Source organism: Stegostoma tigrinum, chromosome 27 (assembly GCF_030684315.1).
Source record: "Stegostoma tigrinum isolate sSteTig4 chromosome 27, sSteTig4.hap1, whole genome shotgun sequence".
NCBI classification, from domain to species: Eukaryota; Metazoa; Chordata; class Chondrichthyes; order Orectolobiformes; family Stegostomatidae; genus Stegostoma; species Stegostoma tigrinum.
The window spans coordinates 47,206,158-47,228,570 of NC_081380.1; the positions used below are offsets into that span (position 1 = coordinate 47,206,158).

A 22,413-nucleotide genomic window follows, 5' to 3' on the forward strand; every position below is an offset into this window, starting at 1 on the left:
TCCTTGCACATTATTTCCAGTCTGTCATTTGCTAGCCCTTTATCAACTCCCTCCCTGTAGCACACAACTGCCTCAGCAAAGTCTCAAAACCAATCTAACTATGATTCACTCTTTTGACCTTGGTGTTATGCAATGACCCTGCCACACTCCTTAGTGTCCTTGTGTTGCTCCAACACAGAAGAAGCTCAACTACATCTAGGACAAAGGCACTTGCTAACTTGGTGGACACCATATTCACTTATTCAAAATATTCACTCTTTTCATCAGTGTTTTGACAGCAACTTCCAAACCTATTACCCTCTCAAGCAAGGAGGACAAAGGAGTAGACATGTAGGAACACCATCAACTAAGTTTCCTTCCAACCTACTTGACATCTTGCAAATATATTACTGTTCCTTCAGCAGCCCTGGGTCAAAATCCTGGAAGTCCCTTCCTAAGAGCTTTGAGGATCAGCCTATAGCAATGGACTGCAACAGTTTCAGAAGACAGCTCACAAACATCTTCCACGGCAATTAATGATGGGCAATATCCACGTCCACTGAATAGAGGGGAAAAAGAGTAAGAATTTGTAATCAAAATATAAGATAGTCAGAAGCCCTAACAAAATGGTGACCACTGAATTGTTCACTGCTTCATCCCATTCCTATCAATGCTAAATTTCCAGAACTTAACCTCTAATTTGTTAAAGTTATAATGGTCTGTTAATAACCAGACCAACTCCCTCAAAGTATATTAAGGAGATAATATAGACCCTAACTTTATAAAGGCAAGTGTAAGGTGCTGAGTTCCACGTGATTTGATCGCTTCCTTTCCACATTGTCCATCCATATCATTAGCTTATACACTTCAATCAGATCTGCCTCAGCCTTCTCTGCTCGAAAGAAAACCCAAGCCTACCCAATCTTCCTTGCTAAAATGCTCCAACGTAGGCAACATCCTGGCAAATCTCCTCTGTACCAACTACAGAGCAATCACATCCTATAGTGAGGCGGACAGAACTGCGCACACTACTCCAGTTGTGGCTTAATTTGAGTCCTGTACAGCTCCCAGTGATTCCTTTGATCTTCTTCGTCTCATGCCATTCATTGAATCCTCCCTCGTCTTGTTAATTCAGCCAAAAGTGCACCACCTCTTTTTTTTAAGGTTAAATGCCATCTGACCAATCTGTCTATCTTCCCATAACCCAAGACCTCCTTCCCTTGCTATTAACCATCCAGCCATTGTCTGTGCCATCTACAAATATATCAACCATCTACCCCACATTCATCAACATTATTTAAAGATCACATAAAATAAATGGACCCAGCACTATACAGTAGACATCAACCTCCAGTCACACAAACACCTTTCTACCCCCATTCTGTCTGCTGCCACTTAGCATCCAACATGTGGACTTAACCTGGATGCTGTGTATTTTTACAATCTTTATCAGTGTCCAATGTAGGACCTTGTCAAAGGCTATTTTGAAAACCATACAAACTGCAGTACTCTCATCTAGGCATCTGATCACCTCAAAAAAGTATATAAAATTTGTTAGGCATGACCTTCCTCCAAAAAAGCCTTACTGTCTATCCCTAATCAAGCCTCCCGCTTCAAGTGGAGATTTATTCTCTCCTTCAGAACTTTCTCCAATAACTTCCCTGCCACTGATGTGAGACTCACTGTTCTGTAAATCCCTGTAGGTTTATTTCGGCTATTATTCTTGAAAACTGGAACCCTATTACATGTTCACCATGTCCTTGGCACCACCCATACGGCCAGAGAAGAATTAAAAATTGGGTCAGAGTTTCCGTAATTTCCTGAACAAAAACATAACTTCTGAGGAAGTGTTACCAGACCATAAACGTTAAATGATTTTTGCTTCACAGATGCTGCCAGACTTGCTGAGTTTTTCCAGCAACTTCTGTTTTTGTTCCTGATTTACAGCATCCACAGTTCTTTTGGTTTTTATTCTGTAACTTTCTCCCTTGTGTCCCCCAGCAGCCTAGAGATTTGTTCACTTTTAAACCTGCCACATCAGTAGTTGGTAAGCTATATGGTAGGGTCATCCAGAAGAATAAGACACATGGGATCAAGCGTGTCTTCGCAGTGTGGATTCAGAATCAACTTGCCCGTAGAACACATGGGGTAGTGGTGGAAGGTTGTTTCTCAGGTGGGAGGTGCATGACCAGTGGTGTTTCGCAGGGATCCTTACTAGGACCTCTGCTGTTTGTGATAAATATATAAATGACTTGGAATGAAAGTGTGGATGGACGGGTGGGCTAGTAAGTTTGCAGATGATTCAAAGATCGGTGGAGTTGACGACAGCGTGGAAGACTGTCAAAGGCACGGTCTAAAGATGTGCAGGTTACACCTAAATGGCTATGCTAAATTGCCCGTAGTGTTCAGGGATGTGTAGCTTAGGTAGGTTATGAGGGATGGGTCTGGGTGGGATGCTCCAAAGATCAGTGTGGACTTGTTGGCCTGAAGGGCCTGTTACCACACTGTTGCAATTCTGTATATAAAGCATACAGCAGGATATAGATCAGTTGTAGATACAGGCAGAAAAATGGCAGAGGAGTAAGGAAAAGTATACAGTTAATGGCAGGACTCTGAACAGCATTGACGTACAGAAGGATCTTGGGGTTCAAGTCCATATCTCTCTGAAAGTGGCCACAGAAGTAGATAGGGTGGTTAAGATGACATTTGGCATACTTGCCTTTACTTGTCAGGGCACTGAGCGTAAGAGTCAGGATGCCATGTTGCAGCTTTATAAGATTTTGGTTAGGCCATACTTAGAGTACTGCATTCAATTCTGATCATCACATTACAGAAAGGATGTGAACGCTTTGGAGAGAGTGCAGAAGAGGTTTACCAGAATGCTGCCTGGATTAGGGGTATGAAATAGAAGGACAGGCTAGAAAAACTCATTGTTTTCTCTTGAGCAGCAGAGGCTGAAGGCAGACTTGATACAAGCTTATAAAATTAGGAGATGCATATATAGGGTTGACAGTCAGAGTCTAATGTCTAATACTAGGGGGCATGTATTAAGGTGAGAGGGAGAAAGTTCAAAGGAGACATGAGGGGGCAAGTTCCTTTTAAAAAAAGGAGAGAGTTGTAGCAGTCTGAGATGCACCATTGGGGGTGGTGGTGAAGGCAGATATGATCAGGTGATTTATGGGACTTTTGGATAAGTACACGATATATGCAAGGAATGGAGGGAGGTGGAACAAGGGCAGGCAGAAGAGGCCAGTTTAATTTGACTGGACGTTTAGCACAATATTGTAGGCAAAGGTCCTGTTCCTGTGCTGTACAGATCTGAGTTCTATACCATGATGGAAACTTAGAGTAACACAAACCACTCACTGAAATTAGGCTAGCTTTTTTTTGCACTGGCTGGGCTCTAGGAGCCTTAAAACAGTCATATGGAAAACTAAGCCAGTCTCCAAACTCAGACAGTGTGAGCCACACATCTTCCCACAGGTCCATTAGACAAGGTGACCCCGTTGATCTTGACAAACAGCAAACGTCCTCATCTCAAAGCGTGGTTGGTGTCATGGTTGATCCAGACAGGTTGACTGGTGAATCACTACACAGGGAAAGCCAGCATTATATCCCTAACAGAGAATAAAGGGATGCACTTTCAAGTCAGATTACTAATTTTCAGCTGTGGATCTCAAGTTGATCAATGAAAAAAAAGGTCAGTTTTTGCTGTTAACAGTTGTCTGAAAGAACATTAATTTCAAGTAAGTTATATATAGAAAGAATAGGGCATACAGTTTAGTTTTTCTCATTTCTTTTGAAGTGAAATAAAATCAAGCCACATAAGTGAAATTTTCTTTGCACAAAGTGGATGTAGGCACAATTACAACACTTAAAAGACATGAATAGAAAAGGTTAGGAGCAGGCAGATGAAATTAGTTTTGTTTGGGATTACACTCAGCACAGACTGGTTGGGCCAAAGGGTCTTATTCCATGCTGAATGACTATGACTAATGTACAAACTCCACACAGACAATCATTCGATCTGTAATCAGACCCAGGTGCCTGGTGCTGAGGCAAAACCACTGACCTACTGCCCACTGAGGTGTTCCCAGTCTATTTTGGCTTCTCCCCAGTCCATTTTTTTTTGCAGACCATCATTCTGCTTTTCTTCAAGAGACCTAAGATCAAACTGCACTGGGATCATTATCACCGAAACGCTCCCACACCTGCCTGCCTTCACTCCCCACAATTAGCTTCAGTATTATACCATCCCCTGTTAGCACATTTAAGTGCTGACCTACAACTACACTGATGTTTTTCAGAGAGTCAACTAGCTAAGTTGGTTTGATGGCTGATTTGCAATGCATGGCTCAATCCCTGTCCTCTCAGAGGTTACCATGAAGGGTTCTCCTTCTCAAGCTCTGCCTTGACCTGAGGCGTGGTGACCCTCCGGTTAGACCCACCACCAGACACCTCTCCCTAATGAGAGATTAGCCCTAACCCGCCTTTTAAAACTACGGCGACGTTACTACACATTTTGACGTAAAAAAGTGATGCTCAACGGGAACCATTTACCGAACTTATCTCACCCACCCGAGTCTGTGGAGGTGCCATTCTGCCATCCCACTCTACACGCGCATCGGGCCCAGCAGCGCGGGAAATTTGAAGGCAAATGCCCGGATATTGCCCCCAACCGACACTGAGCACCAAAGCTCCGACTTCCGGAAGCTGCCGCTAGCCCCGCCTTTTGGTGGATGGGCGGTCCCATCGCGATGCTGTTCCATTGGTGGATGATTCTGTTATTCATACCGTACTTCCGTTGTCAGGGGCAGCTGGAGGCAAGATGGCGACGGCGGCAGCAGCAGTAGCAGCGATGGCGGAAGGTCTGAAACGGTGCGGGGAATGGGAGCTGGGCACCGCTTTACCTGATGAATCATACTTTATTTACAGGAACAAGAACAGAAGTTGCTGGAAAAGCTCAGCAGTTCTGGCAGCATCGGTGTAGGGAAAAAAAATTCGCTTCCGGTGACCGTTCATGAGAAGGGACCCTGAGTTCTGAGGAAGGGTCACTGGACCCGAAGCGTTAAATCTCTTTTTTTCTTCACAAATGCTACCAGCCCTGCTGAGCTTTTCCAGTAACTTCTGTTTTTGTTCCTGATTTACAGCATCCGCAGTTCTTTCGGATTTTTCCACACTGTGTTCCTTGCCAAAGCTAAAGTGCGGGCATCTCTCTAAGTATGATATTGGCTGTCTAACATGTCCCTTTCCCTTCAGGACCAGCTGCAGCAATGTCTGAAGCGAGTGACGGGTGAGGACATCCCCAATCGGGCCCAGTGTTTTCAGTGAACTTTTTGTCCAGTGCCATCAGCTGTCCATCCTCTGCCTCACATCCTCCCATGAGTAGAATCATAGAATCCCTACAGTGTGGAAACAGGCCCTTCAGCCCTACAAGTCCACAGCGAACCTCACAGCATCCCACCCAGACCCATCCCCTTAATCTACACCTTCCAGAATTAAGCATGACCAAACCACCTAACCTGCACATCTTTGGACTATGGGAGAAAACCAGAGGAAACCCACGCAAACACGGGGAGAATGTCTGCGCGGAGTTTGCACAGATGCCAGAGGCTGGAATCAAACCCGGGTCCCTGGCGCTGTGAAGCAGCAGTGCTAACTGCTGTGCCACTGTGTGTCATCTAGGCTAATCATGCTCTGCTGCTTGGGGGCTTTAGGACTCAAATCGAGTTTAAATTTTTTTAGATAACAAAGTGTGAAGCTGGATGAACACAGCAGGTCAAGCAGCATCTCAGGAGCACAAAAGCTGACGTTTCGGGCCTAGACCCTTCATCAGATCAATTTTTTTTAGAGCAGGAAAACCTCCTTCCATGTCTGTTGCGCTCTGCGCTCTCCACTCACTCCCCTCCCCAGATCCTGTCATAACATGAAACATAGTATCAGAGATAATGGGAACTGCAGATGCTGGAGAATTCCAAGATAATAAAATGTGAGGCTGGATGAACACAGCAGGCCAAGCAGCATCTCAGGAGCACAAAAGCTGACGTTTCAGGCCTAGACCCTTTATCAGAGAGGGGGATGGGGAGAGGGAACTGGAATAAATAGGGAGAGAGGGGGAGGCGGACCGAAGATGGAGAGTAAAGAAGATAGGTGGAGAGAGTGTAGGTGGGGAGGTAGGGAGGGGATAGGTCAGTCCAGGGAAGACGGACAGGTCAAGGAGGTGGGATGAGGTTAGTAGGTAGCTGGGGGTGCGGCTTGGGGTGGGAGGAAGGGATGGGTGAGAGGAAGAACCGGTTAGGGAGGCAGAGACAGGTTGGACTGGTTTTGGGATGCAGTGGGTGGGGGGGGAAGAGCTGGGCTGGTTGTGTGGTGCAGTGGGGGGAGGGGACGAACTGGGCTGGTTTAGGGATGCCGTAGGAGAAGGGGAGATTTTGAAACTGGTGAAGTCCACATTGATACCATATGGCTGCAGGGTTCCCAGGCGGAATATGAGTTGCTGTTCCTGCAACCTTCGGGTGGCATCATTGTGGCAGTGCAGGAGGCCCATGATGGACATGTCCTCTAGAGAATGGGAGGGGGAGTGGAAATGGTTGGCGACTGGGAGGTGCAGTTGTTTTTTGCGGACTGAGCGGAGGTGTTCTGCAAAGCGGTCCCCAAGCCTCCGCTTGCCCACCGACTCCCACAGCTACCTGGAATACACCTCCTCCCACCCACCCTCCTGCAAAAATTCCATCCCCTATTCCCAATTCCTCCGCCTCCGCCGCATCTGCTCCCACGACAAGACATTCCACTCCCGCACATCCCAGATGTCCAAGTTCTTCAAGGACCGCAACTTTCCCCCCACAGTGATCGAGAACGCCCTTGACCGCGTCTCCCGTATTTCCCGCAACACATCCCTCACACCCCGCCCCCGCCACAACCGCCCCAAGAGGATCCCCCTCGTTCTCACACACCACCCGACCAAACTCCGGATACAACGCATTATCCTCCGACACTTCCGCCATTTACAATCCGACCCCACCACCCAAGACATTTTTCCATCCCCTCCCCTGTCAGCTTTCCGGAGAGACCACTCTCTCCGTGACTCCCTTGTTCGCTCCACACTGCCCTCCAACCCCACCACACCCGGCACCTTCCCCTGCAACCGCAGGAAATGCTACACTTGTCCCCACACCTCCTCCCTCACCCCCATCCCAGGCCCCAAGATGACATTCCACATTAAGCAGAGGTTCACCTGCACATCTGCCAATGTGGTATACTGCATCCACTGTACCCGGTGCGGCTTCCTCTGCATTGGGGAAACCAAGCGGAGGCTTGGGGACCGCTTTGCAGAACACCTCCGCTCAGTCCGCAACAAACAACTGCACCTCCCAGTCGCCAACCATTTCCACTTCCCCTCCCATTCTCTAGAGGACATGTCCAGCATGGGCCTCCTGCAGTGCCACAATGATGCCACCCGAAGGTTGCAGGAAGAGCAACTCATATTCCGCCTGGGAACCCTGCAGCCATATGGTATCAATGTGGACTTCACCAGTTTCAAAATCTCCCCTTCTCCTACGGCATCCCTAAACCAGCCCAGTTCGTCCCCTCCCCCCACTGCACCGCACAACCAGCCCAGCTCTTCCCCCCCACCCGCTGCATCCCAAAACCAGTCCAACCTGTCTCTGCCTCCCTAACCGGTTCTTCCTCTCACCCATCCCTTCCTCCCACCCCAAGCTGCACCCCCATCTACCTACTAACCTCATCCCACCTCCTTGACCTGTCCGTCTTCCCTGGACTGACCTATCCCCTCCCTACCTCCCCACCTACACTCTCTCCACCTATCTTCTTTACTCTCCATCTTCGGTCCGCCTCCCCCTCTCTCCCTATTTATTCCAGTTCCCTCTCCCCATCCCCCTCTCTGATGAAGGGTCTAGGCCCGAAACGTCAGCTTTTGTGCTCCTGAGATGCTGCTTGGCCTGCTGTGTTCATCCAGCCTCACATTTTAATAACATGAAACATTCCTTGTTCAAATCTTACTTAGGTCCCTCCACATCTCTTTCTCCAGTATGTTAATGATGTTTTTAGTGCTGCTTTCCCCTCTCATTTGAAATTAGAAAAAGTATCAATTTTGCTTCCAATTTCTGCTCTCACATGGCCCACCTCTGGCTCCATCCCTCCTCAACATCTGTTTCCATTTCTGGACATTGGTGACCACCAATCTCCACTACAAACTCACTGACTCCCACAGGTCCTTGACTTCTTTAAAAGGTCATTCATGGAATGGAGGCTTGCTGACTAGGCCAGCATCTGTGGCCAAACCATATTACCCAGAGGGCCGTTGATAGTCAAACATTGCTGTGGGTCTGGAATCACACGTAGGCTAGACCAGGTAAAGGTAGCAGTTTCCTTTCCCTAAGGGGGTTAGTCAACTAGTCAGGTTTTCCCCAAGAAGTGACAATGGACATCATCAGACTCCTAATTTCAGATTGTTATTGAATTCAAATACTACCATCTGCCTTGGTGGATTTCCCTCTCTAGTCCTTGAAACATTACCTGGTCTCTAGTTTAACAGTCCAGTGATAATACAACTCACCCAACACCACTCCCCCCCACCCCTTCCCTGGCTTTTACAGCTGCACATGCTCACACCCTGGTTCCTGTCAGAACTTGATCCCATTCTCCTAGTTTCTCAGTCTGTCACATCTGTTCTCATGATGCTACCTTCTGTGGGGGCAGTCTCAAAAATGTCTTTTTTTGTCCTTACTTGAGGATTCCCCACTGCAGTGGTCAGCAGGGCCCTTATTCATGTTTGACCCATTTCCCGCACTTCTGCTTTCTCTTCCCACCTATAATAATGGTTGTGTCTCTCTGGTGCTCGCATGCCACCCAAGCAGACATCTAAAGGATTGCAAGCCACCATTTATGATCCCTTCAACAGGATGCCATGTCCAGACACACATTCCCCTCTCCTCCATTTTGCAGTGGCCATTCTTTCTGGGCCACTCTAGTATACTCCTCCATTCCTGTAGCACCTTCCCATGCAATCGGATGTCTGTTTACCTCCTCACCATCCAGGTGAAGCAGTTATTTATCTGCACTTCATTCATCTACTGTTTTCACTGTTCACAATGTGGTCTCCTCTAAATTGCGGAGATGAAGTGCAGACTGGTTGACTGCTGTAGTGAGCAGCTACGATCTATCTGCAAAAATGGCTGCGTTTCCAGTTGCTTGTCACTTCAACACAGCACCATATTTCCTTACCAGCATTTCTATTGCATCCTGTTAGTGTTCCAGTGAGCCTTAGTGCAAGCTTGAGAAACAATATCTCATTTTCTGCTTGGGGACCTAATAACCTCTAGGATTCAACAAAAGGTTTGAAAACATTAGAGCCTGAGTCTATACTTCAATGTTTTTAATCCACCCCAGACTTGGTCCCATTAATGACATGCGTTGCTTTCAGTAGTCACCCATTCTCGTTGTATGAGTTGCATTCAGCACTGCTGGCTCATTTTCTCACCCTTGGCTCATCGCTTATTAAGTTTTTCTTCAGCCCTGACCTGCTGTCTGTAATCACCTTGTTTACCTATCCCTTTTGAATAATCTGTCTGGGCTGTATCCACCTATCATTGAGTCATAGTCATACAGCACAGAAACAAATCCTCCAGTTCAACCAATCTGTACACACCATAAACCCAAACCAAACTGCCTGCACTTGGCTCATATCCCTCCAAATGTTTCTTATTCATATACTAAATTACTTTTTAACATACCTTTATCCTCATCTACCACTTCCTCAGGAAGTTTGTTCTGCATGTGAATCACTGTGAAAAGAATAGCCCTGCATGTTTTTTTAAAAATCCTTCTCCTCTCACCTTAAAAATATGCCCCCCAAGTCTTGAAATCACCCACCCTAATTAGAAGGCAACTGCCATTCACCCTATCTGTACCCCTCTTGATTTTATAAACCTCTGTCAGGTCATCCCTCAACCTCCTACACACTCTCGCTTCAGCATAAATGTCACTTTTCCTGGTTACTAACCATTCTGATGAAGAATCACTAAACTCTAAATTCTCCTCTCTACTGGCAAATGATGCCAGACCTACTGAGTTTCTCCAGCAATTTTTATTTTTGTTTCTATCATTGCATAGGTTGTTTTCAGCACAGCTAGCCTGTTTTCATTCACTCGGAGCTCCCATTATCACTCGTCTAGTTTATATCTCACAAACAAATAAATTGCTGGTGAATCTTTGCAGGTTTGGCAACATCTGTGGAGAAGAGATACACCATTAATATTTCAAGTCCAAAATGATTTCAGGCTTCCGGTATTCAGCTTTTATTAAAGCTGATAAAGCTATATGGCTCCTAATTATGGGGTATGACAAAATTCGTTCTGTGGCTTTCATCATATTTTATCCAAAAGGATAGCTCTTGTCCTTTACTGATTGGCTGTTCATGAGAGTAGTCTTAAGTATTATAATGTGTGAAGTTTCATCTTGCTGCTCAGTGCTGCCCCATAATAAGAACAGCAGTAGCACCAAAGATAATGGGAACTGCAGATGCTGGAGAATTCCAAGATAATAAAATGTGAGGCTGGATGAACACAGCAGGCCAAGCAGCATCTCAGGAGCACAAAAGCTGACGTTTTAGGCCTAGACCCTTCATCAGAGAGGGGGATGGGGGAGGGAACTGGAATAAATAGGGAGAGAGGGGGAGGCGGACTGAAGATGGAGAGTAAAGAAGATAGGTGGAGAGAGTATAGGTGGGGAGGTGGGGAGGGGATAGGTCAGTCCAGGGAAGACGGACAGGTCAAGGAGGTGGGATGAGGTTAGTAGGTAGATGGGGGTGCGGCTTGGGGTGGGAGGAAGGGATGGGTGAGAGGAAGAACCGGTTAGGGAGGCAGAGACAGGTTGGACTGGTTTTGGGATGCAGTGGGTGAGGGGGGAAGAGCTGGGCTGGTTGTGTGGTGCAGTGGGGGGAGGGGACGAACTGGGCTGGTTTAGGGATGCAGTTGGGGAAGGGGAGATTTTGAAACTGGTGAAGTCCACGTTGATACCATATGGCTGCAGGGTTCCCAGGCGGAATATGAGTTGCTGTTCCTGCAACCTTCGGGTGGCATCATTGTGGCAGTGCAGGAGGCCCATGACGGACATGTCATCTAAAGAATGGGAGGGGGAGTGGAAATGGTTTGCGACTGGGAGGTGCAGTTGTTTGTTGCGGACTGAGCGGAGGTGTTCTGCAAAGCGGTCTCCAAGCCTCTGCTTGGTTTCCCCAATGTAGAGGAAGCCACACTGGGTACAATGGATGCAGTGTACCACGTTGGCAGATGTGCAGGTGAACCTCTGCTTAATGTGGAATGTCATCTTGGGGCCTGGGATAGGGGTGAGGGAGGAGGTGTGGGGGCAAGTGTAGCATTTCCTGCGGTTGCAGGGGAAGGTGCCGGGTGTGGTGGGGTTGGAGGGCAGTGTGGAGCGAACAAGGGAGTCACGGAGAGAGTGGTCTCTCCGGAAAGCAGACAGGGGTGGGGATGGAAAAATTTCTTGGGTGGTGGGGTTGGATTGTAAATGGCGGAAGTGTCGGAGGATGATGCGTTGTATCCGGAGGTTGGTAGGGTGGTGTGTGAGAACGAGGTTGTATCCTCTTTGGGCGGTTGTGGCGGGGGCGGGGTGTGAGGGATGTGTTGCGGGAAATGCGGGAGACGCGGTCAAGGGCGTTCTCGATCACTGTGGGGGGAAAGTTGCGGTCCTTGAAGAACTTGGACATCTGGGATGTGCGGGAGTGGAATGTCTTATTGTGGGAGCAGATGCGGCGGAGGCGGAGGAATTGGGAATAGGGGATGGAATTTTTGCAGGAGGGTGGGTGGGAGGAGGTGTATTCTAGGTAGCTGTGGGAGTCGGTGGGCTTGAAATGGACATCAGTTACAAGCTGGTTGCCTGAGATGGAGACTGAGAGGTCCAGGAAGGTGAGGGATGTGTTGGAGATGGCCCAGGTGAACTTGAGGATGGGGTGGAAGGTGTTGGTGAAGTGGATGAACTGTTCGAGCTCCTCTGGGGAGCAAGAGGATGAACTGTTCGAGCTCCTCTGGGGAGCAAGAGGCGGCGCCGATACAGTCATCAATGTACCGGAGGAAGAGGTGGTGTTTGGGGCCAGTGTAGGTGTGGAAGAGGGACTGTTCCACGTAGCCTACAAAGAGGCAGGCATAGCTGGGGCCCATGCAGGTGCCCATGGCCACCCCCTTAGTCTGTCCTCACACACCACCCTACCAACCTCCGGACTCTCACACCACCCTACCAACCTCCGGATACAATGCATCATCCTCCGACACTTCCGCCATTTACAATCCAACCCCACCACCCAAGACATTTTTCCATCCCCACCCCTGTCTGCTTTCCGGAGAGACCACTCTCTCCGTGACTCCCTTGTTCGCTCCACACTGCCCTCCAACCCCACCACACCCGGCACCTTCCCCTGCAACCGCAGGAAATGCTACACTTGCCCCCACACCTTCTCCCTCACCCCTATCCCAGGCCCCAAGATGACATTCCACATTAAGCAGAGGTTCACCTGCACATCTGCCAATGTGGTATACTGCATCCACTGTACCCGGTGTGGCTTCCTCTACATTGGGGAAACCAAGCAGAGGCTTGGAGACTGCTTTGCAGAACACCTCCGCTCAGTTCGCAACAAACTACTGCACCTCCCAGTCGCAAACCATTTCCACTCCCCCTCCCATTCTTTAGATGACATGTCCGTCATGGGCCTCCTGCAGTGCCACAATGATGCCACCCGAAGGTTGCAGGAAGAGCAACTCATATTCCGCCTGGGAACCCTGCAGCCTAATGGTGTCAACGTGGACTTCACCAGTTTCAAAATCTCCCCTTCCCCAACTGCATCCCTAAACCAGCCCAGTTCATCCCCTCCCCCCACTGCACCACACAACCAGCCCAGCTCTTCCCCCCCCACCCACTGCATCCCAAAACCAGTCCAACCTGTCTCTGCCTCCCTAACCGGTTCTTCCTCTCACCCATCCCTTCCTCCCACCCCAAGCTGCACCCCCATCTACCTACTAACCTCATCCCACCTCCTTGACCTGTCCGTCTTCCCTGGACTGACCTATCCCCTCCCTACCTCCCCACCTATACTCTCTCCACCTATCTTCTTTACTCTCCATCTTCGGGCCGCCTCCCCCTCTCTCCCTATTTATTCCAGTTCCCTCCCCCATCCCCCTCTCTGATGAAGGGTCTAGGCCTAAAACGTCAGCTTTTGTGCTCCTGAGATGCTGCTTGGCCTGCTATGTTGATCCAGCCTCACATTTTATTAGCAGTAGCACCAATTCAGCCATTTAATAAGATTATGACTGACCTTTGATCTTAACTCCATTCCTGCACAGTTCCCAAACTTGGTGATTCCCTTGAAGATTCAAAAATCTATTAACTTGTTTCTTGAATATATTTAATGATCCAGCTTCTGCTGTCTGAAGTAGAGAATTCCAAATATCTACTACCCTTTGGATGAAGAAATTCCCCCTTATCTCAGTCTTAATTATCAAACCCTCATTGTGAGACTGTGCCGTCTAGTACTAGACTTCACAGCCAATGGATGTAATCTTTCACTATCCATCCTGTTCAGCCCCTCTGCATTTTGTTCATTTCAGTCAGATCATCTTATTCTGCTAAAATCTGGAGTGTAGAATTAATCTTCTGAACTTCTTATAACACCACCCAGTTACTGCAGAAGTTAATGCAGTGAACCTCTGCTGCAACAACAGTAGGTTATGGGTTAATTTTCAAATGCTAGTATGGAACGTGGGCAAGACTGATATTATTTCCCATTATCAAGGACATGTGTGGAGATGAGGCCTCATATATATCCTCAGAGGTGGAGTAAACATAAAGGATTTCATCCTAAGTAATTATCTCAATCTTAGCATTGAAGGAGAGTTGAGAAATTTTCAACAGTTTACAGATTTTCTTTTATTTTTGTTAAGACTGCCTCTGGAAAATAATGGTATTTTGTAGTTAATGTTTTATGACTCTAGTGCTGAGATTAACAACTCTCCAACTGTTTTGTTTCCCCAGAAAGGTCCCGAGGAAAGTGCTCAGCCAGCTGCATCACCGTGATTGTGGTGTTGGTTGGCCTGCCTCTTTGGTGGAAGACAACAGAGACGCATCGTGCCTCTCTGCCTTACAAACAGATCAGCGAACTAGATATTCTCTTGGTAAGAATGTTTCAATGGCAGTACGTTGGACTTTGTCATGTTGTAAGATGTGAATGTGTAGTTTCCTGTCAGGGCAGTATCGATTGTCAGCCATGATTCAGTGGGTAACACCTTTGCCTCTGAATCAAAATATTCTGGGTTCAAGTCACATTGTAGAAACCTGCTGCAGGCTGAGGGAGTGCTGTTTATCAGATGAGGCAATGTCTATGCTTTAAAAGATTCTTGTGCATTAATATATTTTGAAGATGATTTGCTTACATTTGCCATGGCCAATATTTATCTCTTAATTGACATCTCTTTAAAAACCGATATATTGTCATTACTATTTTGCTGTCTGTGCAAGCTACACTCAACACACAAATTGAACCTGAACAATATCATTAGCAGTTGTGTTGCAAATTAGCTACTACACCCTGAGAGAGGTACCCTGGGGGATGTATCAGAAGTGGATTCCTGTATTCAGGTTTTTTTTTGTGGGGTAGGGGATGACTACCGTTTAGGAGCAGCACTGGGGCCTGTGATTTCTGAAGCTGGTCTTGGTAGATACATTTCATATTTGGTTGACTGTAAAGCTTTGTCATATCCTGTGCTAAGAAAGATGTTTGTACCTTTCTCTGGTTATTGGCATGTGCCTGGACTGTGCTTGGGGCACTGGACATGGTCCCTGTGCTATACTGGAAATTGCTGGTGAAGATGTTTATTTGCAGACATTCCACTTGCCTTGTAATAGCTTTTCCAGTTGGTTTCTGGATTGTGAATGGAAGGCAGGTTGTCTTGACTTTTGCAACCTTGATTCATCGAGTGCAAACAGAAGGAGGCCTGTCAGAAAGGGCTGTGGAAAATGAGTGTTTTACTTTTCTTCTACGTTTTTGCCTTGGTGTTGGCTGCTGCAAGAATAATTCTTTGTGCTCCAACTCTATTTTGATACTCAAGACCCCATCCTTCCCCTTATGAGTTTTCTCAGCTATTGTTGGCACATGATTTGTCTACAGGATGTATCATCATCATCAAACTAAAGCAGAGAAAGATCCAAAGAGAGACCTTTACATGCTTACAAACTTTCTGGAGGTTGCAGCCAATTTCTTTCTCAGGTCTGTTGCTGACTAATTTCAAACCAAAGGCACCTGGTGCTATCTTGTTTCTGTAAAGTGTCGAATCCAGCTTCTCAAAAAGTAACATGACTGTGTGCCGAATAAATAGAGACCACACAGTTCTACTTTTGACCGTTGAGTTGTAAAATAAAAACAAAGAACAAAGAAAATTACAGCACAGAAACAGGCCCTTTGGCCCTCCAAGCCTGCGCCGATCACGATCCTCTGTCTAACCTGTCATCTATTTTCTAAGGGTCTGTGTCCATTTGCACCCTGCCCGTCCATGTACCTGTCCAAATATATCTTAAAAGACGCTAATGTGTCTGCGTCTACCACCTCTGCTGGCAACGCGTTCCAGACACCCACCACGCTCTGTGTAAAGAACTTTCCACGTACATCTCCCTTAAACTTTCCTCCTCTCACTTTGAACTCATGACCCCTAGTAATTGAGTCCCCCCACTCTGCGGGGGAAAAAGCTTTTTGCTATCCACCCTGTCTATACCCCTCATGATTTTGTAGATGTCAATCAGGTCCCCCCTCAATCTCTGTCTTCCTAATGAAAATAATCCTAATCTACTCAACCTCTCTTCATAGCTAGCACCCTCCATACCAGGCAACATCCTGGTGAACCTCCTCTGCACCCTCTCCAAAGCATCCACATCCTTTTGGTAATGTGGCGACCAGAACTGCGCACAGTACTCCAAATGTGGCCAAACCAAAGTCCTATACAACTGCAACATGACCTGCCAACTCTTGTACTCAATACCCTGTCCAATGAAGGAAAGCATGCCATATGCCTTCTTGACCACCCTATTGACCTGCGTTGTCACCTTCCGGGAATAATGGACCTGAACACCCAGATCTCTCTGTTCATCAATTTTCCCTAAGACTTTTCCATTTACTGTATAGCTCACCCTTGAATTAGATCTTCCAAAATGCATAACTTCGCATTTGCCCGGATTGAACTCCATCTGCCATTTATCTGCCCAACTCTCCAGTCTATCTATATTCTGCTGTAATCTCTGACAGTCCCCTTCACTATCTGCTACTCCACCAATATTAGTATCATCTGCAAACTTGCTGATCAGACCACGTACACCTTCCTCCAAATCATTTACATATATCACAAACAACAGTGGTCCCATCACAGATCCCTGTGGAACACCACTGGTCACAATTCTCCAATTTGAGAAACTCCCTTCCACTACAACTCTCTGTTTCCTGTTTCCTAGCCAGTTTTTTATCCATTAGCTAGCACACCTTGGACCCCATGTGACTTCACTTTCTCCATCAGCCTGCCTTCCAGACCCAGTAAATTTTCTGCAACACAACAGTGAGCAGACTTCCAATTTATCAGTTTATATTCCAAAACAAATGTTGTTATACATTTTATTTTGCAATTTCAGGAAACCTCAGTTTACAGCTTTTTCAATACACTTTTAGGGTCAAACCTGATATTTTTTGAGTACAAGTCAGGATGCAACAGTACGATGTATGCATGGCTTTATGTTGGCAGTAAGTGTTCCTGACTGTGCCACTGGGTAACGTGATAGAAAACTAAACTTTCTTCTGTCTGGTGTCAACCTAGGTGCAGTGGTAGGCAAGTCCCTTCTCTCTGGTAAGGCATTCTAGCACTGAAGGAGCACCATCTGAAGAGGTTACATTTCAGATCAGATACTAAACCAAGGCTCCACAATTGGCTCAAGTGGATATAGAACACCCCTTAGCAATATTCACATAAGATCAGGAAGAATTCTCCCCAACATCCTGGACAGAGTTGGTGTGATTTCAATTTGTGGGATTTTCCTATGCAAATATTGATTGTTGTGCTTACCTACCTTACAGAAGAGGCGAGACAAGAGGAGGATTGTACTCTTTCCTACAGGCTGACAAGTTAAATGGTCCATGTCCTTTGAACTTGTTTAATTAATATGAGTCATGGAACCTTGTGCTTCTTTTGCAGCTTGACATTAGTGTGCCAGTGGAGGTGGTCTTCGCAAGAGGCACGTTGACGGCGGAACAACAGAAAAGGCTACTGCCACAGACTCAGTTTAGTCAGAAGATAAATCAGCTGGATGGTGAGTAAACTGAAAATGGTGCCTCCTCGCTTATATGCTGATTGCAATAGTGTTGATGTTTGAACAGGTAAAGAAATGTTTGACCCCACACTAATCTGTCATCCTCTTTGTATTATCGTGCTGTGCAAACCAAGAAGATACCAGCTTTGATTTCACGGTTTGTGCTGAGATTAATTGATCACCATAAGATAACAGAGCACAATAGTTGATCTTAGCTCTTGTCAAGGGTTTTGCCCCATATCACCACCCAGTGACTCCTGGTTGGGATGTGCATATGCGTGCTCTTCAAGTGATGATAGCCACAGATTCAGCTGTGTGATCTCTACTGAAACTCTGAGGATTATCAGGGAGAAAGCATGAACAAACTAAATATGAAGAGAATCTATTTTATACTGTCGATGTTAAAAATCCCTTTGTACTGTTCTTCCACATGTTAGTATAGAGTAAGTATAGTGCTCCCTATGGTTTGCTACACTCAACACACAAATTGAACCTGAACAATATCATTGGCAATTGTGTTGCTAAATCGCTGTATAGTCAGGTTAATTTCTTGTACTAATTCTGTTTCACATCTTGTTGCTTTGTAAAATTTAAAACCCTGTACTTTCTCTCCCTCAGGTAAAACAGGCTTCAAGTATAGATATGAGAAGACATACAGGGCTGCCACTGGCGTAGAACAAGATGCTATAATGGGTGAAAATGTGGAAGGTATAAGTTTGCTGCTGTATATGTTTTCTATATTGATTTTATAGACTAGATGTAGAATCCCTACAGTGTAGAAACAGACCCTTCGGCCCAACAAGTCCACACCAAACCTCAGAGCATGCCACCTAGACCCATTCCTCCTCTCTCTCTCTCTCTCTCTCCTCTTCACCCCACCCCCCACACACACACAAACCACCCAATCTACACCTCTCTGAACACTATGGGCAATTTAGCATGTCCTTCCACTTACCCTACACATGTTTGGACTGTGGGAGGAAACCGGAGCGCCCAGAGGAAACCTACACAGTCACAGGGAGAATGTGCAAACTTCACACAGAAAGTCGCCCGAGGCTGGAATCGAACCCGGGTCCCTGGTGCTGTGAGGCAGCATTGCTCACCACTGTGCCACCTGTATTGCCCTACTTTATTTCTGTCTCTGTCTGGTGCACTTGTCTGAAATCCAAATGAATCCTTTGTTTTCATAGATACAGAGAGGATGAATTGAAGACTAAATGTCCGAGTTACCACTGTGATTGGCCACTGCAGTCAATTGTTCGGAGATCTTTGGGAATGATGTAGGGAGATGACTGATACCTCTGGCAATAAGCCCTTCTCCACTGAGCTGATGCAGTGATTTACATTGATTAAACAGAGACTTTAGCAACTTGTGACCAGAATGGTCCACTATTGTGAGGCCGATTATAAACCTTAAAAGCATTGTGAGTATTCTCTTTCAGGGTCCATATTGATATTTGTCATTCTGCTGTAACTTGCCCAAACTTGCTTCACAGCACTGATCTGGGAAATCTATTACAGAATTGAAGACCTCCATCTGCCTGTGTAATGCAACAGTTATTCCCTGGTTTCTTCTTATGAAAACCAATAGTATCAGTCTTGCTAATATTTATTTGGAAGAAATTCCTGCTCATCTCTTATTGGCTAGTTGAGGGGACCAGGGAAGTAATAGTGAGATTGTGTTGTCAGTATATATTAGGAACCTATTTTGGGTGACATCACTGAGAACTATCATGTATTTAAAAAGGATAGAAGAGGGTCAAAGCTACATTCTTGGGAACTCCAGAAAGAACAGAAAGGCCCTGACCAGCTATCAACATACATGAATCTCATTTAAATATCATTGCTCATTTAAATGTATTGCTCACTGATTTTTCACTGGCTCTTTGTCTGACTGCATCGATTTCAAAATTCTTACCCTCATTTTAAATCCCTGTATGGCCTCATCCCTGGCAATCTCTGTAATCTCCTCCAACCCTTTAAGCCCTCTCTGCTTTTATAATTCTGCCTCTTGAATATCCCTGATTTTAATAACTATGTCATTAGCAGCCGTGCTTTCAACTGCCATGACTTTAAGCACTGGAATTCCCTCCTTATCAATGTTCTCTTTTTGAGATGATCCTTTAAACCTTTGATAATCTGGACTTGATTTCTTCTGCTTTGGCTTGTTACACATGTTTAATTTATATATTGCTCTTGTAAGCCCCTTGGGATTTATTTTAATTTAAGTACGCTAAAAATGTAATTTGTTGTAGAATATTGCATGAGATCAAAATAAAATGTCTCATTGAAAGGATGTTACTTCCACCTCCACCTCCACCTCCACTTTCCATCTCCACCTTTGTTCCAGTCCACCTGATGCCAAGCCTTCGTTTTGTGTTTTTACGAATAGATATTGTGCAGTGCCAGTGTTTGCTTGGCTAACGTATACCCAATTCTACATAAATGTAAACAAAAACTTTTCTAGTATCCTATAACTTATCGCCTCCTGCTTACTCACCACCCTTGTGCATCTGGACATACTATGTCTTCTAACTACCACATGCTGCAAATTTAGATTTCCCATCCTATGAAGTGCCTTGGAGCTAAATAAATTTGAGTTGTTGATGTTAAAATCTCTTCCTGGGCTTATCCCTGTATATCACTGTGATCTCTACAAACTTCCAGACCTAGGAAAGTGGATTAGTTAGATCCAGAATTGACTGAGTGGCAGGTAGCAGAAGGTGGTGGTTGAGGGGTGTATTTGTGACTGGAAGCCTGTGTCCATTAGCGTTCCAAAGTGTTCAGAGACAGGGCTGTCAATGTTTGTGGTATGTATAAATTATCTAGTCATGAATGTAGAAGGGTTGGTTAGTGAGGTCATGGATAATGCAAAAATTGGTGGATGGTAAATAGTGGGGAGGATAACCTTAGGCATCTGAAAAGAGAAACAACTGGATCAAGGTTCGGTTTGGGACTTAGCTGAAACCTTAAGCTGTTAATCTCAAACTGTTGTGGTGTAATTTGAACTCAGGTTTTTTAATTATTAGTCCAGGCCAGTATAATTTAACCACTTATTCCGAGGTGCACACTTAGAGAAGAGTTGTCTGCAGCCTGGGAAATACAAGTGGTCCACCTGCACTCTAGCTTCTGCTAAGCACTAATCAGCTACTTCATCTTGACACCCTGGTCAGCCCAGCTGATTGCTCACAAATGTTTAGTTTAGTTTTGAAATAGTTGTGGAATGGCTCTATGTTCTTTTTGTTTTGTCATCCATCCCAGCTCCTCTTTCTGCAAGGAGTTGCATTTCTATGAAGGACAGTCTTGAGCTTGATGATCCCTTAATCATGCTGGGTTGCTCACTTTAGAATTAAAAACAGGCAATGTAACTGTAGGAGCAACACCTCAAGATGACACTTAAAAATCTTGCCAGAACTTTAACTGGATAGTGATTAATTATGGGAGTGGCATCCTGATTTGACTTTTTTCTCTTCCTCTCCCTCTCTTGATTTCTTCTCAAGATGTATTCATTGTTTTTTCTATCCCTATTTTCTCACTCTCCTTATTTCAGATGGCTAATGCTATTTCTGTTATTATTTCTCCTGTCCAACCCGCAATGTTCTTATGTGGAAAAGCAGATCAGGTGTTGAGACTGCCATGCTCTTCATCCATAGAGCTCTGTTTTGAAAAGCCTTTTTCCAACTGTGTCACTCATTTCAAAATTCGAGATTTGCTTTCCAGTCTAACTCCTTCTCTCTTCAATTTTCAGTGACAGTTGTCACGCTTTCCCGAGTTTATGAGAGTTTGGTAGGATCTGTGGTGATATACGTTGTGCCTGCCGATTCCCAGCTTTTTCCGCCCGAAGCCAGTGTTTACATTGGGAAACACAGAGCTGCCTTCCTGCGCTCACCTGTGACTAGATCGCATACTGTGGCAGAGGTGCTTCAGGACATTGATGACAATGTGGAAGAGATCCTGCAAACAATGTCCTTCACTGATGACATGGTGGTTGCAGCACTGTCGAGTCGCTCTCCCTCAGGAACGTTTGGCACTGACACCTTCACAGACAGCATGACAGCTTTTAAATCTAGTCTTGGTAAGAATTTCTGCTTTTTTTATTGTTTGGTGCTGCACTTTTGTTCCTCTATCTCCTGAAGGTGTGGACTGTCACCGGGAGATAGCTTTATTGTTTGCAACTATGCCCTGATATCTTGTCTGAAAACTTAATCAGTATGTCTGAGCTTAGACAGAACAAGAGAAATTTTAGATAACAACGTGTAGAGCTGGATGAACACAGCAGGCCAAGCGGCATTAGAGGAGCAGGAAAGCTGACGTTTCGGGCCTACTCCTTGTTATCTCAGATTCTCCAGCAACTGCAGTTCCTACTATCTCAGAAGCATTTTAACCTGACGTAAGTTGAGCTAACTGTGGAATTGAATGCTGAGTATAGATCCTGCCCAATACTTTTAGGATATTTTGTAAAGTAGTGTTGCACCTTCTCCTGATAGCTTGGTAACTGGTGGGTTGGGTTAAAACTCCCCCAATATCTTAACAAGGACTTAGACTGGGGTGTATCACAGCAAATCCAATCTGCCCTTGCTTAACAGTCACATATACTGGCAAACTGGGTACGGGGCAAGTATCCAGGCTGATATTCTCCTTCTATGCTCAGGAAGCAGGAAACAATTGTAGCCTTTCTTCTGAATCATCCCACAATGAAATGGCATATGAACCACCCTCACTTGAGATCTCACAAATGTACTGGAACTTTGCGCAATTTCCCCTGGACCCTCACCTCTAATCTCATAACAAATACTCATAGATGATGGCAGTAATCATTCACATACCTTACAGCTTAAATATTTTAATATATATATTTCAAGACTATGTAGAGAAACATTCTGCAAATAGCAACATGGCATTATATGTGTTCATCTTAGCTGTGAGAACTGCCCTACCCTCGTCTGTTAAATAATCGCAGTGTTCTATGTATTAAATAATAGACCAACCAGCTTTATTAATTAGTGCATAAATACCATCAACACCACAAACAGTGTTTGCTTTAATGATACACATTGGTTTGTTTTG

At 45.6% G+C, this 22,413-nt stretch overlaps 1 protein-coding gene across 1 annotated transcript in view; it reads left to right on the top strand.

Annotated features, from left to right (window-relative positions):
- The first annotated feature begins 4,740 nt into the window (after window positions 1-4,740).
- pigs (phosphatidylinositol glycan anchor biosynthesis, class S) overlaps window positions 4,741-22,413 on the top strand; it is a 62,468-nt gene continuing 44,795 nt past the window's right edge. The window contains exons 1-5 of the mRNA XM_059655454.1: window positions 4,741-4,847; window positions 14,038-14,177; window positions 17,232-17,346; window positions 17,965-18,054; window positions 21,095-21,421. Of these exons, the coding sequence (XP_059511437.1) occupies window positions 4,808-4,847; window positions 14,038-14,177; window positions 17,232-17,346; window positions 17,965-18,054; window positions 21,095-21,421 (712 nt within the window). The 5' untranslated portion in view covers window positions 4,741-4,807. The remainder of the gene's footprint in view (window positions 4,848-14,037; window positions 14,178-17,231; window positions 17,347-17,964; window positions 18,055-21,094; window positions 21,422-22,413) is intronic.